The 15,647-nt window shown below is 46.4% G+C and overlaps 1 protein-coding gene across 1 annotated transcript in view; it reads right to left on the reverse strand.

Moving 5' to 3' along the window:
* DNAH9 (dynein, axonemal, heavy chain 9) overlaps positions 1-15,143 on the reverse strand; it is a gene marked incomplete at both ends in the record, with an annotated part of 117,268 nt that extends 102,125 nt beyond the window's left edge. The window contains 9 exons of the mRNA XM_010193929.1: positions 1,425-2,295; positions 2,661-2,827; positions 5,102-5,324; positions 6,977-7,401; positions 7,492-7,688; positions 8,766-8,901; positions 11,518-11,759; positions 12,980-13,235; positions 15,017-15,143. Coding sequence (XP_010192231.1) covers positions 1,425-2,295; positions 2,661-2,827; positions 5,102-5,324; positions 6,977-7,401; positions 7,492-7,688; positions 8,766-8,901; positions 11,518-11,759; positions 12,980-13,235; positions 15,017-15,143 — 2,644 coding nt within the window. The remainder of the gene's footprint in view (positions 1-1,424; positions 2,296-2,660; positions 2,828-5,101; positions 5,325-6,976; positions 7,402-7,491; positions 7,689-8,765; positions 8,902-11,517; positions 11,760-12,979; positions 13,236-15,016) is intronic.
* Between the last annotated feature and the right edge of the window lie 504 nt (positions 15,144-15,647).

A 15,647-nucleotide genomic window follows, 5' to 3' on the forward strand; every position in this document is an offset into this window, starting at 1 on the left:
GTAAGACCATGGAAACTCCATGTCTGCAGCAGAGGAGCCCACCGTCAGTTATGCTCTACACTTATACTCTGCACTTAACAGGGGCCCTGAATTGTGGAGTTAACAGTGAAGAAGAAATAAAGCTATGTTCAGAATGTCTCTACTCCCTTCTTCCCAAGTCAGGCCTCCTGAGTGAGCCAGGACTGAAGAAAAGTGTTCCAAGCTTCCCTGGCAACACTTCTATGTTAACCTGTGTCCAGCCCTAGTAGCAAGGCTCTAGCTATGGGGCTGAACCCTCCCTGCACACAAGCCATACAGCCAGCTCCAGACACACATCCCATGTTCTGCTGACACATACTCCCCCATCCTGAGGGGATTATGGCTCCAAGGGCTTTGAGCTTCATCCCTTCTTCTAGGGAAGGAAAGAAGCTGCTGATTTGTGCCACCTGCCAGATGGGTATTGAGATGCAGACAGCTGCCCAGTAGGATGCAGATTTAAATCATGATGTGATTTCATACATGCCATTAGATAGCTGCTAGATATTAACAGCTTGCTGGCACACAGTTCACCCTCCAGAGCACTGATTATTAGCACCTGTATAAATTGCCCAGTAAGCAAGGTGTGCCCGGTGGTCTGCAAAGCAGAGGGAGGAATAGTCCAAGCAAACCAGAGTGAAGGGATAGAGACAGGGTGGTGTATTATCTGGGTGTCACTGGGCTGTGCACACCCCCTCTTTGGTGTCAGTCCCCTGGAAGTGCTGGTGGTGATGCTGCATGTGGATGGGGACAGTGGTGACACAGCCAACTGCAGGTCACTCGCAAGTGAAAGGCAGGTCCCTCAGCATAGCTGCAAGTGGTCCAGCAGGGCCAGGAACCAGCTTAGAATATTTTCTTAGTAATGATGGGAATCTGGAATAAGACTGGAATATGGACTCAAAGACACCCCCAAGGAGGTCACCAATGACAACTCTGCTCCATTTTCCAAAGCAGGAGTGGGAGAACAGCTGCTCTCCTCCTGCATCAGTGCTGAAGGCAGGGAAGGGGATGCTGCCAAAGCTGCTTGGTCCAGCTCTGGTTTGACAATTTGAAATGTTTGACTAATTATTCCGGTCCCTTCCCCTCTGAGGAAAGAGAGAACATGACTGCAGCACTGAAGGAAGCTAGCAGCCTCACACTCATTCTCCAGGAACTCTGCATTTGATAGGCAGTGGTGGAGGGGAGAAAATCACCTTCTCAGCACAGCTCAAGGACAACCTACAGCACAGAAACATCCTGAGGCAGCACTAGGAAAACTACTATAGCACTAAGGGAGCCTCCAGAAAAGCAAGGCAGCAGGAAAAAGCCCTGCTTAGGGGAACGTGGTGTTATTGTTAACTGTATTTCTATAATGTGGGCTCTTCTTCAACACTTTCCAAAGAGGAAAAATAGGATTTGGGGTTTCATACCTCAGGAAGCTGTGCCTGTATATCTTCTGAGCCTATGAATATGCTCTCCAAGTGAGACCATGTACGCTGCACTTCGAACCACAGAGAAATGACGGAGTCTGTGGTGGACAACTTTCTCTGCCATGAAGACACTTCCTCCAAGAAGAAAGCAATGTATTTGGATGTCATTAAATTCTGCAGCTGTACCTGGTTGTCTTCTAAAGTTTCAATGAGTTCCTCATCTGACTTCAACAATGGGATGTTCGTCCGGGGGTGAGGCTCATAATGAAACTCCATGGTGCTCCACGTCATTTTTAGCTCCTTCAGGACCTTCTCCATACTCACTTCTCGCACTGCTTTGTCCACAATGCCACGAACCTCATCCTCAAAATTATGCAGGTTGAGCTTCAGGAGGTCAGCCAGTGTGGTGTCTGAGTTCATCACAAACCTCACACCTGTCATCTGCATCAGTTGATTCCAGTGTCTTTCTCTAACAGCAGGATTTTGAAGTTCTGTCACTGCTTTCAGGGCCTTCATCATGTTCTTCACCTTGCTGTCCAGCCCAGTGAAAGCATTCCATGCCCTCATTTCCTTATCCAAATTCCGAATCTCTCTTGCAAACTTTTTACACTCCAAATCCATGTTTTCCACATTAATATCCACCCATTTGGTGGTCTGCCAGTCATCAAGGCTAGTGTTCACGAGGGAGATCATATCCCAGAGCTCTTTGAGAAGACACAGCTCCTTTCTGCACTGCTTCAGTTGTTTATAATCTGGCACCATGACTTCAAACAGACCAGCTGATTCATAAATCGAGGTCATGGCTGACTCCATTTGTTTAATCTCAATGTGCTTTGCATTCAGCAGTTGATAAGGCTTTTCAGTGTCAAACCTAGAAATAAATGTTTATTCTTCATAAGTGATATTGTAACAACTTCTAAAGAAAACATAAAATAAACAGAATCTCTAAGAGACAAAGCAGAGATGAAACGTCCATAGTACACGCTGATGGTACAGCCACATGGCACCACTGACACCACCTTAAAACGATATTGTACACTTGGCATCCAAATTCAGTCTCTTGCTAACACTGGACAGTGTTCCTGGGGACAAAACACCTCAGTCATAACAGTTACAACACTGTGAGAAAATAGGAAATGCATGCAAGTGCTTGAACATACTTCTTCAGGACACTCAGAGACAATTCCACAATGCTTTTTTCCTTGGGGCTTCTTTGATGCTATAATTTGCCCATACCTGAATGGTGCTTCTTTTCGAAATCGCTCTCTGAATCTATGCTGCTCAACATCAAACGCCGCACAGTTCTTGCGCAGAACTGTCATTTCGTTTGCCTGCAGAGGAGCCACATGCTGCTTCACAGCTATTGCCAGCTTCTTTATATTGTTCCATTTTTCTGGCAGCTCCTGCAAGCAAAATTTAAATGCCGGTAGGCAGTATTTGATATCTGATATAAGACACATGTGATCTGTTTATGGATAATCACAGAATAGAAAAAGCAACAGATTCCGTGTCTAAAACTACAAGGAAGTTTTGTCAAGATGCAAGGGCTAAACACATACTTTGGGATAAAACTTGCCACAATTTTGAAACTATTGAAGACTGAAACCTTGTAACTGACTGCTCTTATTGTCAAAATGTATTCAATAACTTCAGACGAAGGGTCCTGAACTGGATCCTGGGCTCCCAGAGTGGTTCAATGCTTGAGAGAGAACAGTGATCTCACACCAAGCCCAGTGGGACCCAGAACCTGGGAGGATGGGCTGTGGATGGCAGGTCATCAGATCATCAGGCTTCCCAGAGCTAATTAAGAAACAGAGCCTGGGAAGCTTTCTGCCAGCTCTTAGCATCCTAGACGAAGATGTCATACCAGAAGGACTACTAGAGACCTTTGTGAGGCAAATCCCTCCAAGTTGTGTATACAACACTGGTGCTAAACAACACTAGTTTCTTCATCAGGTCTGCATCCAAGCTGCATATGCACAGCACTGCTGACAATCCACCCTCTGTACCTGGGATTTTCTTCAGAAAGGGATTTTATTTCTTCACACTATGCTCCTTGGGCCATATTCTCAACCCAGACCCTGACACCAGCCAAGGGCTCTGCTCTCCTCAAGTCTCAGTTCTTTGCTCTTGTAGACTCCACTTCCTCACATAATATACAAGCCTACAGGAAAGACTTTGGGTTTCTTTACATTGCAGTTCACACAGTTGAGGAGATTAATGTAGGCCCAACACTATGGAAAGAAGAGAAATAAACTGGAGGCAGCTCTGAGGTAGTAGAGATAGCCAGAGCATGGCCAGTTCCATCTAAGCAGTCTCTTTCTCACACTTTATATTCCAGTTCCAACAGAATCCATGAGCCACCCAACCAAAGCAGGGCACACATGGAGTTGTTCCTTTTTCTTTCTCATCCAAACTACCAGCTTCAGCTCATCCATGTCCACAGTCATTAACTGAGTGGTACCTAAAGGAACTTATTTCTGGTTTTCCCACCATACACAGGAATATATAAAGTGAACGAATCATTCAACTCTATGTTGCTGTCACTTGTCAGAAAGAAGTGGTTTGTTATCTCCTGCATCTGAAAGGCTGTTCTGCACCCCTCATTTCTTCCATCGGAAAAATAAATCTGTTGTTTGAATGTACGTGCACAAACAGGCACCAAACAAGCAGCTCTCAGGCAGAGGTATTAGAAGTGTCAGGTTCCCCACAGCACCATGCCTTTTGCTGGACTGAAGCTGTTGCAGCAACAAGAGCATCCATATAATGCAGCTTTCCTGGCTTTCAGGGAGTTCATAGGAACCCAGACATCTTTAGGACACTTAACTATTCCAGATTTGGTGACCCATTCACCCACAGAACACAGTTGCACAAGAAAAGAAACAGGGGATTGCTAAACCTCACTCAGCTCCCATTCAAGCCTGCAGCAGAGAACTGGAGCTTTTACTGCACAAATGCATAAGGCAGGAACATCCCCCCAAAAGGTCCTGCTTTAAACCTTGTGTCCTATACAGACCCCCACAGCATCCCATGACTAGAGGGTATGCATCAGCATGTAGCCACACGCTTCTCCACTGTAACATCTTGGCTGATGCCAGTACTTGTCTCCTGTTCTCCAAGGCTGGCTGGGCACCTCACAGTCTTTTTTAACCTCCACCTCATGGTCCCCATCAGAACCAGATATGGAAAGGTGCCAAAATACTTTCATAACCTGCTCCCAGTGATGTCCTCTGGTTCAAGCAGATTTGATGTCACAGACCCAGTGGAGGACTGAAGTCCTATGAGAAAGCAACTCCTCTGCTAATATTATCCTTCTCATCTTCACAGTTGCCAAGAACTGGTTTATTTAAAAATAATTATAATTCAACCTAATTAACAGATGTATTTGAAAATGCATTAATTTTTTTCGAGAGTAATCGCTGGGAGTTGGAGCAGGCAATTCTATGTTTTTCATACATAACAAAAGGCTTAATCTCTGCTTTAAAAGAAAAATCTCAATTTAACTCCAAAATTTAGAGCTATTAAGGCACATCCCACAATAGTAAAATACTATCCACTGAGGCCCTCTAATGATGAGGAGTGGGGTTTTAAGTACTCCTGTAATGCTCTTGAGCTCACAGTCTCTTTAACATCTGCTACTCAGCAAAATGGTGTGTCCATCACAAGTTCTGACCCACCTCCATTTGCTTATAGACTTCCTCAGGCAGCTGTTGCTCATATGTCTTCAGCAATTCAATGGTTTGCTGCAGGGGCTCAAACATGGCATCGGTGACACTGTGCCTTTCTTTAACAGCCAGGAGATGACCCATAATCTCCACCAAGCCATCATAATCACCTTTTTCAACCTTTTTGCTCAAACCTTTATCAGCAGTTTTTATGAACTCATCAAGGTCAGCCAAGCTATATAAAACAAAGCAGGAAAGCACAAAATGAGAGCAGTTCCTATTGAAATAATTATTAGCCTTATGCTAGGCAGCTGGACTGGCATGGACAGGGGAAAGGCTTGGCTGTCCACTGCATGGCAACATGCTCAGGTCATCCACAATTCATGCTTAAAGGGATCTATAGATGTGGTGTAGCTTCCTGCAAGGAACAGATAAATGGGTTGGGTCTTCTTAGGCTGGAGAATCTGAGGAGTATAATGGAGATACATGAGCTCAGGAGTGGTCTGGAGAGAATGAGTTTGAAAGGACAGTTTTCATCATCTCTTCCAATACAAGAATTCAAGATTTCCAAACGAACCTGGCAGGTTGTAAAGCTACAACAAACACGGATTCTTCTTCACATACTGCCTCATTTCACAGGGTAACTCCCTACTGCAAGAGGATGCGGGTGATAAAAATTCAGAGCAGTTCAGAAAAGCAACCAAACATTTGTGGGAATAAAAAATCCATCTGGGTCTTTAAATATAAAGGCAGGACCCCTGTCTCTCAAAGTACTTGAGCTATAAATCATTAGAGATAAGAAGAGTATTTGGGGGAAGTTTCCCTACTTGCTTACTTTGTTCTTAATCTTGCCAGCTACTGGGCACTGTTGACAGAGGCATAATGGGCTCCTGGATCTTTGATCCTTTCCAGCACAGCCATTCTCATCTTCTCAAAACACTTAATTTTTAAGTGCCCACTTAAATTCTGCAGATGCTGCTGGGCTAGAATGAATCCTTAAATACTTCACCTAATAAAGACTAAACTGCTGAGTCAGGTACTCTTATTAAGAACTCCTAAATGCCTGTTCTAAGCTACACAAAAGCCTCTTTGCACAGAAATTACATAACAGAATTATGGTGCTGTAAAGAACAAAAGAGATCATATCATCCACCATGTGCAGCAGCCTTCACTTATACATATGTCTGTAAATATTTCTTTGTAAACATCCAAGACCTATGACATCCTTCAATTGTGACTACTCAAATAAATCCCCTGACACAACGGCCTGCACAGACCTGGTGGCTGAGCACCTATTCAGAGGAAGGAACACGTTAATTCAAACTTATATCCAAAACTCCTCCTTTTTGTAACCTTGAAACTACCTCCTCATGACTGTTCATGCCAGGCAACCCAAATTACCGTTTTTGGTTGGTTTTTTTTTTTTTTTTTTACACAGAGTGCACTCAAAAGAGCAATACATTTAGAATTAGATCAAGTATTTCATGGCATTAATGCAGCTTTACTGATGGCTAATATCAAATTCAACAAAGTAAGCACAAAGCCCTAGCAGACACTGGATTAGTTGGATTAGGATGAATGGGCAAACAGACGTCCTATCTAACACCACACAGCAGGTCCCAGGAGCATCAGCTCGTGCGATGTCAATCATACCAAGTCCCTATAACTGCTTCCACTTTACACACTCAGCCATACCAGTTCTCAACAGAGATCAGGGGATGGAAGCTATAGGGTATGTGGTGGAGTTGGTATGCAGTATGGGTCCCTTTCTCTTGCTTCTGTATTAGCCTATTGGTTATCAGAGTGAAATTGTAATGCCCAACCAATACGAGAAATCCCCTTTGGTCAGCAAAGGTCCCAAAAAAAGGAGGCAGGAGCAGCTCTTACCTGTGCATGACATGGTCCATGAGATGCTGCTTGAACACCAAGCTCCACCTTTTAATCAAGTTCAGCAAGGATGCCTTGAAAGGCCGAGCATCAACTTTCATCCAGCTCTGGAAGATGCTGATGGGCTCAATGCGATTCACCTCCTCATAAATCTTCTCATAGGATTCTATCTGCTCTCTGAACTGCTGCAGTGTGGGAGGTGTCTCAGGGACCCCATCCTCTGCATGGGCCTCAATTTCTGCAGCGGTGAGGATGTGCCCATAGAGGAGGAACTGGCGGCAGAACTCCTTTCTGTCGTCCCCATAGAGGTAGGAATAGTGATCGAAGGTACTGCGGTAATCACAGCAGGTCGCCATCACGGCCTGCACACGTCCCATCAGGTCATGGCGCATGTCAGCCAGATCAGCCATGTCCTCTATGTCAGCCTAGGAGAGGAGAGGAGAGTGGAGTGATGTGGGAGCAACGTAGTACCTCCTCACTGCCACACAGCACAAGGGGACTCCACAGCCACAGACCTGGTAGTGGAGGAAGCCGCTGTGCTCAGCCAGCCTGGGCACCAGAGATGAGATCCGGTACACGTCGTTGAGAAGACTTTCCACCATGTCATAGAAGCCATCATTTGTGCCAGGGTCCAAGGAGGGATGAAATATCAAATCTGGGATCACCAAATCTAGCTGCACCTCAAACAGGGGAGCGAGTCCTGCCTTGGGATCTGATAGGGAAGAACACAGATGTCAGAATCTTTTTCAAGGGTAGAAAAGTGATCTTGAGCCACCACTAACATCTCACTACAAGATGCACACATGCCCCACAGGTACACAAGGCAGGTGTGATTGCAGACACCCACTCACTGGGTCCAGTGACATTGTGACTGCACACAACATGGAAAGAGATGCTGAAAAATTAACTGTCGTTCTAGTGCCCACAGGAGATACTGGAGAACAGATAAGACACAAGTGATTTAAGGACCAGAAAAATGCTGGTGAGATTTAAGGACCAGAAAAAGCCTTAAAGAGACCAGGCTCTTTAGCTAATCAAAAGGGAGTCTGAGAGCTGAACAATTACAGCACTTAAGTACTTGCAGAGGAGAAAAACAACAGGAACCAAAAGGCTCTTTAATTTAGTGGAGAAAGGCATGAAAAAACCTCAGCAACTGGAAACTGAAGCAAAATGCAAATGTAAAGTTATGCGCATGTTTTTAACATGACAAAGAACTGGATACAATTCTCCAACTCGGTGTGCCCCCACACCCAGGAGGGAAGCATTCCTGGAGACACACTTTAGCTGGACACAAGCTGCTTTCAGTGAGTGAACCTCAATGACAGCCTTAGGCAGGAGGTCTCATTTAGTGACTCCTGAACTCATCTCATCTCTTCACTGGACTAACGCTTAGGGACTGAGGTTTTATTTTCATCAGCAGAAGCAGTTCTTGAGATTCTCTACAAATTAAAGATTGTGTCACCTTGATGTTTTGTGCATGGGAGAGTAGGAGATGGCTGATGCCCAAACACAGACTTAGGATGATGCCTCAATTTTGTCTGTCCATTAATCCCCACAAATGGTTCATAGTCATCTCTATCCTCCCTGAGCAATGCTTTGCTCCAGGAACTGGGAAACGGAGTCACCCACTCTGCCTGGAGGCTCACCCAGCATTTGCTGTAGGCAGTGCAAGAGGCACAGCAGAAATCCAGGAAGTGCAATTCTTAGGCATGAGGGAGAGCACAAACCAGAAACCCTTTGGTGAGACTGAAGCAGCCATCACAACCAGGGGAGAGGAGCCAGCAGTCACCTGTATTTTCCAGGAGATACTTGAGTGAGCACTCAATGGCAGTGAAGAATCCATCCAGGACTATCTCATCCACGTAATCCACATAGGCCTTCCAGACGTCAGATGCTTGGTCTGCAAGTAAGAGTTTCTGGTTTTCCTAGAAGAAAAAGAAGATGTCTTCAAATACAGGTGACTGAATCTGTCCTACAAGAGAGCTGCCCACAGCTAAGGACTGATGCCAGTGAGCACATGGGTACCGGCCTTGGGGAGGGATGGGAAGCCAGCCAGCCAGATGTTGCTGCTGGTGGCACAGCCACAATTTGCACCTCTTGTCAACGGCTATTTTATAATCTGAAACAACTCAAAATAATTGCAAGGTAAAAATGGAGTGCAAAGAGGCTTAGTAGCTCTGCAACACGTTTGCCTCCCTCTTCTCCAAGGCTATAGGGCTCAAGACTGTTTTGCACACCCAGGGCAGGGAGCACTCAGTGGTCTAGAAGGTTCATCCCAATGTATAAAGACCGAGCCCTGGTGGCCCATATAATGTTACCTTGAGTGGAGGAGGCTTTCAAGATGAACTGCTAACACCTCTGCGCTACAAATGGTCATCTCAAGACCAGAGAACTTTTAAATTCATTAAAGGGTTTTTAAATAAACCGTGTAAAAACAGATAAAGATTGGGATCAGAAGACAAAAGGTTGACTAACAACCTCCCTCCTCATCTTACTGTGTTGTCTTCCTTCAGGCAAGCTCCCAGGCAAGAAAATCAGGGTTTCCTGGGTCACAGAAGGGACCCTTTCTTCCTGGGTTTCCTCTTTCCACTCCCACAAGGCCAGGCTGTGTACCCACTCCCTACACCTCCCAGGCACAGCTCTAATCCTGTCCCCTGCTTTGCTATGCTGAGTGCTCCTTCTTCTAATCCTGCCAGAGGCTCTCAACACTGGCATGGTCTCAAAAAAACATAAGGTCCAGCTTGCAGTGAGCAGAAATCAACACACACTGTCTGTTGCTGGGGGATCGGCCTTGGCAGCGTTTCATTTATGGGGGCAAAGAAGAGGGTGCCATTCCCAGTGTTGACATGGCAGCTTAGTACACATGAGATACAGTGGTATTGCCAGTTAGGCTTGAGCCAACCCAATGTTGCTGCTCCCCAACTGGTCACATTGTAGCTGGGTGCTTAAACTCTCAATAGTGAAAGCCAGGGCTCTGGCCCCTTAGAGACTCACTCTAGCCATGTTTTGCTGACAGCAGGGAAAGGGGAACTTCATAAGAATAAACTCTGTGGGATTGCCTGTCTGAAAGCACCATCCATTCTTCACCATTCCCTGTCCTTGTATTTGACAATGTCTCCTTGTTACTGGTGTTTTACTGAGCCTTTACTCCAGAGGCCTCATCCTGGTGAAAGAAGGGTAATGAAAGCCAGCATCTATCTGTCCTTTGTCTGTTGGTGCACACACTCAAATCCTCACTGTGCTTCTGTGAGCAGCCTCAAGACTCACTTGCCCCTAGGAAGACCTGAACAACCAAGAGAAGCCCAGCAGACCAGCTCTTGGCCCTGCTGCTCCTCTCCTCCAGGCTTGACTGGCACAGCAGGACAGAGGCACAGGGAGACCCCATTTTGGGCCATGATGCTTTCCCCAGGACCTTCACACTGCTTTGCACTTGGTCCTCCCCCTGTGAGCAGCATTGGCGGTGCCACCACACTAGTGGTGGCTAGCCCTCCTGCCATGACCACAACCCTATATTCACAGAATCACAGAATATTAGGAGTTGGAAGGGACCTCGAAAGCTCATCCAGTCCAACCCCCCTGCCAGAGCAGGATCACCTAGACCAGGTCACACAGAAACACATCCAGGTGGGTTTTGAATGTGTCCAGAGAAGGAGACTCCACAACCTCTCTGATTCTCCTTGGCCAGCCTAGGAAGCGCCCTGGTCATTCAGATGGTAGCTGGAAGTGGCTGAGCCTGTTACAGCTGTGGCAGCAGAACAATATGGAAGCGGTAAAGTGCTCACCATGGTTTCAGTGTGCAGAGAAGGCGATTGGAGGTCCGGTGCTGATGCAGACAGCAAGTCAAGATGAGCAACAAGAGCTCAGTGTTCCAGAGGGTGTCAGCTGGTTCTCTCCAGAGTCCAAGGCCAAATGGTGACCCTCAGGAGAGGGCTGGATTTAAAATCTAGGCCAAGGTACTGTCCCTAACATTTATAACACCCTGCTCCGGGCAGGTGAGGAGCAGAGCTTTTGGCTTAGCTCTGACCTGCAAATGGGACTCTCAGTTCTGGCAGAGGCACTGGAAAGCACCGAGGTTTCTGACAGCAATTTTTCTTTTGTCACTCAACTTCTCCCTGGACTGTGAGCGTCACCTCCTGCTCCCACAGAGGGACAGCACGTCTGAAACAAAAAGGTCAGCCACTGCCAGCTGCCTCCTTATTTTCAGGTAAATATTTTGGAGGATTTTTCCTCTGAGGAGGATCCTGAAGCCTGATGCACGACTCCCCTCTAGTGGCTCCTTAACAGCCAGGACTGGGAGCGAGACTCCTTCACCGGGCTGCAGCTGCTCCCATTCTTGCCCCAAGCTGGATGCCCAGCATTGCCTAGCCAGCAGCCCCACACCACACAGCCATAACTAGCACCGTCATCAAAGTGATCATTAATTAACACTGGGTAAGACTTTCAAATGGATTAAGGGCGTTAATTTTAAGGTGAAACAGCTCTGGACATTTTCACCAGAGTCTATGAAGAGCCAACAAACCTCTGGGGAAGGTCCCCCTCACCTTCAGCAGTAAATGAATCCTCTGCCCTGACTCTCTGACAAGGCTGTAATGCTTTTCCAGACGGTCCTGACAGTCCTCTAAGCTTAGCAGTGATTCCTTTTTACCATCTTTCCTCTCAAATATAGGTGACACCCACGATTGTACGATGGTCTGGATCTCCTCAACATTGTTTTTGGCTTTCTGTATCCTCCTTTCGAGGTCATGGACATTATCAATCACCATGGAGATGTGATCCCAGACACCTGGTAAAAAAAAATGAGATTATTGACTATTTGTTTTCAGAGCTGCTGAGCCAAGCTTTCGTGCACCCTTAAGACCAGCCTCTGACTTTTTCCCTGTGGTCTCATGTATTTCTTACCTATCATTAATACAAGAGATTTACCACCTCAACCAACAGAGCCACTTCTATCTCCCCTCTATCCCAACAAGCTGTGGTACGGACAGCCACAGCTTCTGCTGTCTGCCAGGAGTACCAGCACCGTGGGATATCTGACAGTTCCTGTTTTCCTCTACCCAGGTTTGATCTCCCACTGACCGCTACCAGAGACAGCAGCATGGGGAGGATGAGTACAACAGACTGAGCATCCCTGCTACCATTGCTCAAGCAGGGACCATTAGCCCTAACACAAGGGCTTTGCCAGCCCCAGGTACCAGCGAGGGCTGTATTTAGATGCAAGGAATTTAAGGTGTAATGGAGAGTCTTTCAGCACGAGGACTTCTCCTTTGCCTGTTCCCAAGGGAGGGTACTTGTTTCTGTTGGCACCACAAGTCTGATAACAGAAATAAATATTCCACCTGTGAGCAGTTTGCTTTCACCAAGAGGAAACAAATTGTCTTCCTCTGCTCTGCTTTGCAGCTAAAACTGGTCAAGCAAGAACACTGGTTAAATCATCCCAAAGTCATAGTGCACGAAACCCACCTCTAGCTGCAGTACTTCATCCTTCCGGAAAAGATAACAGAGCAGCCCTGCCTCTCACTGGGACAAGCTCATCCCAGTGACAGATGGCTGGGCCAAAGGTTTCCGCTCCCTGCACAAGCGGGTGAGAAAGCAGTGTCTCAGGGACACAGGCATGCAGCCGCGCAACAGGCTGCTTGGGCTGGCACAGGGTGGGCAGCACAGGCAGTGAGCAGATACTTCAACCCCTGCCTTGATGGCTCTTGCAAACCTAAATCTTACCATCTTCTTGACAGCACTGTCTACAGGGCAATGCCTCCTCCCCAAAAACCCAGGCTGAAAGTGAAGGAAGCAGGATCCTGTCTACGGCTCCAGCAGAGCAAGGAAATGGGGAAATGAGCAGGCAAGCTGGGGGATGCCCTTCATTCCCCAATGCTGGCTCTGCTGCAGTCACCTGCCCTGCTTGGAACTGCAGTTGGGAACCAGGTGAGCAAGGCTGGGCATATGGAGAAATCTGATGAGATCCAAATGTATGCACTCTTTACCCCTAACACAGAGCTAGCTCACCCTCCATCTTCCAGTTCAGTGTTTCTTCTGCCTCTTTCAGCTTCAAGTCAACATCCTGCAGCTGCCTCTGTATTAGAGGGTATTCGACCTCCAGAACTGTCTTCAGGACCTTGTTGTATTTGTTCACCATCAGCTCCAAGTTGGCCACCATCTGCCGGTATGATTCCTTGGAGGAATAGATTGCTGCTGCCGTTGGTGGGATGGTTCCCATCTGGCTGCCAGACAGGTAGCTCACCTCCCTCAGCACCGAAACCAGCTGAAGAAACAAGGCAGAGAGCTGAACATGGGACAATCTACCACATTTACCTGGCAAGACACACTACAATTCTGAGTGTCTTAGGAGTTTCCTGCTGTTTTATTCACAAAGCAGCATGCTCTGAAAAGTACCTGGACACCTCCTAGTCCATACCATCTGTCTCCCATGGATCTTTGCCTCTTATTTTCTTCCCAGCCAAAGACAGACAGCTCTGTTAACTACCCAGCCAGCAAACACTATGCAGCCTCTAAAAGCTATGATGATCTCTGGACCTCTCAGCCATTCTCATCAATAAAGGTTGCTTCAGCAATATCATGCCTACAAGTGGAACTTAGCAGTTATCTAAGTGAAAGCTAAGATACCTTCAGTTCTGTTGGATTAGCTGGACTGACTGATGTAAAAAATACTACTACTACTACCATGGCCCCAAGCCCAGTGACTCAAACCGTTCTGTGACCACCTTTCACCAAAGACCTTCTGGAGACTTGTCCTGACCCAAGCAAAAGCACTCAGTGCCAGCACATGTTTGAGTTGTGATGAGGCTGGATTGAGGAGTATTATTAAAATATAAACCCAAGTATAAATTAGTACCTGTGAGAAAGGGAGCAGTGAGCTCTTCCAGTGTGATACACTGCTTCTAAGACTAAAAATCTTTGCTCAGTTTGGTGGCTGGTGAAAAGTAAAGTGCTCCTGGAACTGTGCATGTTGGCATGGTGACAGAAATTTTTTACACTACACGGCCAATGGCAGGGGTGAGGACTCCTCCTGGCTGTGGCTAAGCTTGGAACGCAGTTCCTAAAAATCACCTTTCCCTTAGGTTAGCAGATTGTATCATCCTTTCCTGGAAAGCTGAGAAGAGCAGTGCAGAAGCACTCAAAGGCTGGTATAAGAGCTGAGAACAGGCATGCTCAGCACATCACAGGCTCCAGATCCTGTTACCAGGGTGAATGGTGGAAAACATCCCCTGGGGCCATTTGGCTCCCAACTTAGCAAGGAGCTTCCAAGGATATGGACAAATCCTTTGACTGAGGGCCAAGCTTGAATGAGCTCTAAAACCAAAATGCTTTCTTTTAACAGCAGCATGACCCAGGGAAAAGGGAAGTTTTTGTTGCTAACATTTCCCACCTCCCTGAGATTCAGTGCCTCCCCAGAAAATGGCATTTTTACAGCTGACTGGCCCTGGATCCCATCAGAAGCTTTCAATCCATCTATGCACACTGCTGGCTTGGATCCCTGCTTCTGCTTTGGGGAAGGTGCACGGTCAGTCCTCCCTATGCTAGAGACAGACTTTTGGGGAGCTCTAAGTGACAGAGAAAAGATCTTAAATCTATCATAAGCCTCATGCATTGCAATAAAGGAAATCCAACAGACACAACATTGGAGTAACAAAACAAGTCTTTCCTTTTTTTTTTTAATACCCTTTCAGAAACCTCAGGTACACATAACATGCTCCCATCTCTGTAGATGATGCTCCAACACTCCCCGCACCAGTATCAAATCTAGTCTGGAGATGCTGACATCAGTTTTACATCTGGTTACTCAGTAACTTTCTGCCACTGGCTTTAAGTAGAATTTGATCTGCTTAAATTGTAGCCCTGATATTTAACCAGGAGAGCCCACAAAGAGAATGGTGAATTCATTTTACCTATCACAGAAGGGGTTCAGTGGATTTCAGCAGAACAGATCTAGTACCACTCCACCAGATCTCCCATGCACATTGGGGTACAGCTTGGAGACATGCCCACAGCCAGGCAGAAAAGCAAACTAGCAGCAGTTTTTACCTGGGGATCAAAATTGACTGTGATCAGTTTGGTTTCTGGATCTCGCCGGATGAGCGGTTGAGTAAGGTTGTACTGTGATTTTTCAGAGACCGTCTGGGACCATTCTACATAGAGTTTTTCCTGATACCTGCCAAAAAAAAAAAAATCTACCATGTAGCTACCAAGCCAGCAGACAAAGGCATACAACCAGATGAAAGCCAAGTCCACTTCTTAGGACTGAAGAACATGAAGGAATATTAAAAACCTATCCATGTCATCTCCATAAACAACATGTCTTTAAAGATAAACACCTAAAAACAGTTGACAGCATCAAGTCAGGAGGGGAAGGATCTCTTGAGTACCAATTTTAGCAGAGGATTCAAACTGGAGACAGACTTTCAAATGTGCTTAGCCTGAAGTAATAGATAAGCAGCTATTTGGCATTTCCAAATTGTCTAAGCAGGATGGATGCCTAAATCCATACAAATGCTGGGGATGGATGCAGTTGCCCTTATTTCGCTTGGAGTCACTGCAAAGAGGCTGTCAGCCTCAGGGAAATTCAGCTCTTCAAGAGCTCAGTAACACCACTGCGGATGGAAACACAGATGGGGTTCTGGTATCTCACATGTCATGGGCAGTCCCAACCACAGAA

The sequence above is a fragment of the Mesitornis unicolor genome, unplaced genomic scaffold (assembly GCF_000695765.1).
Source record: "Mesitornis unicolor isolate BGI_N332 unplaced genomic scaffold, ASM69576v1 scaffold12131, whole genome shotgun sequence".
NCBI lineage: Eukaryota > Metazoa > Chordata > Aves > Mesitornithiformes > Mesitornithidae > Mesitornis > Mesitornis unicolor.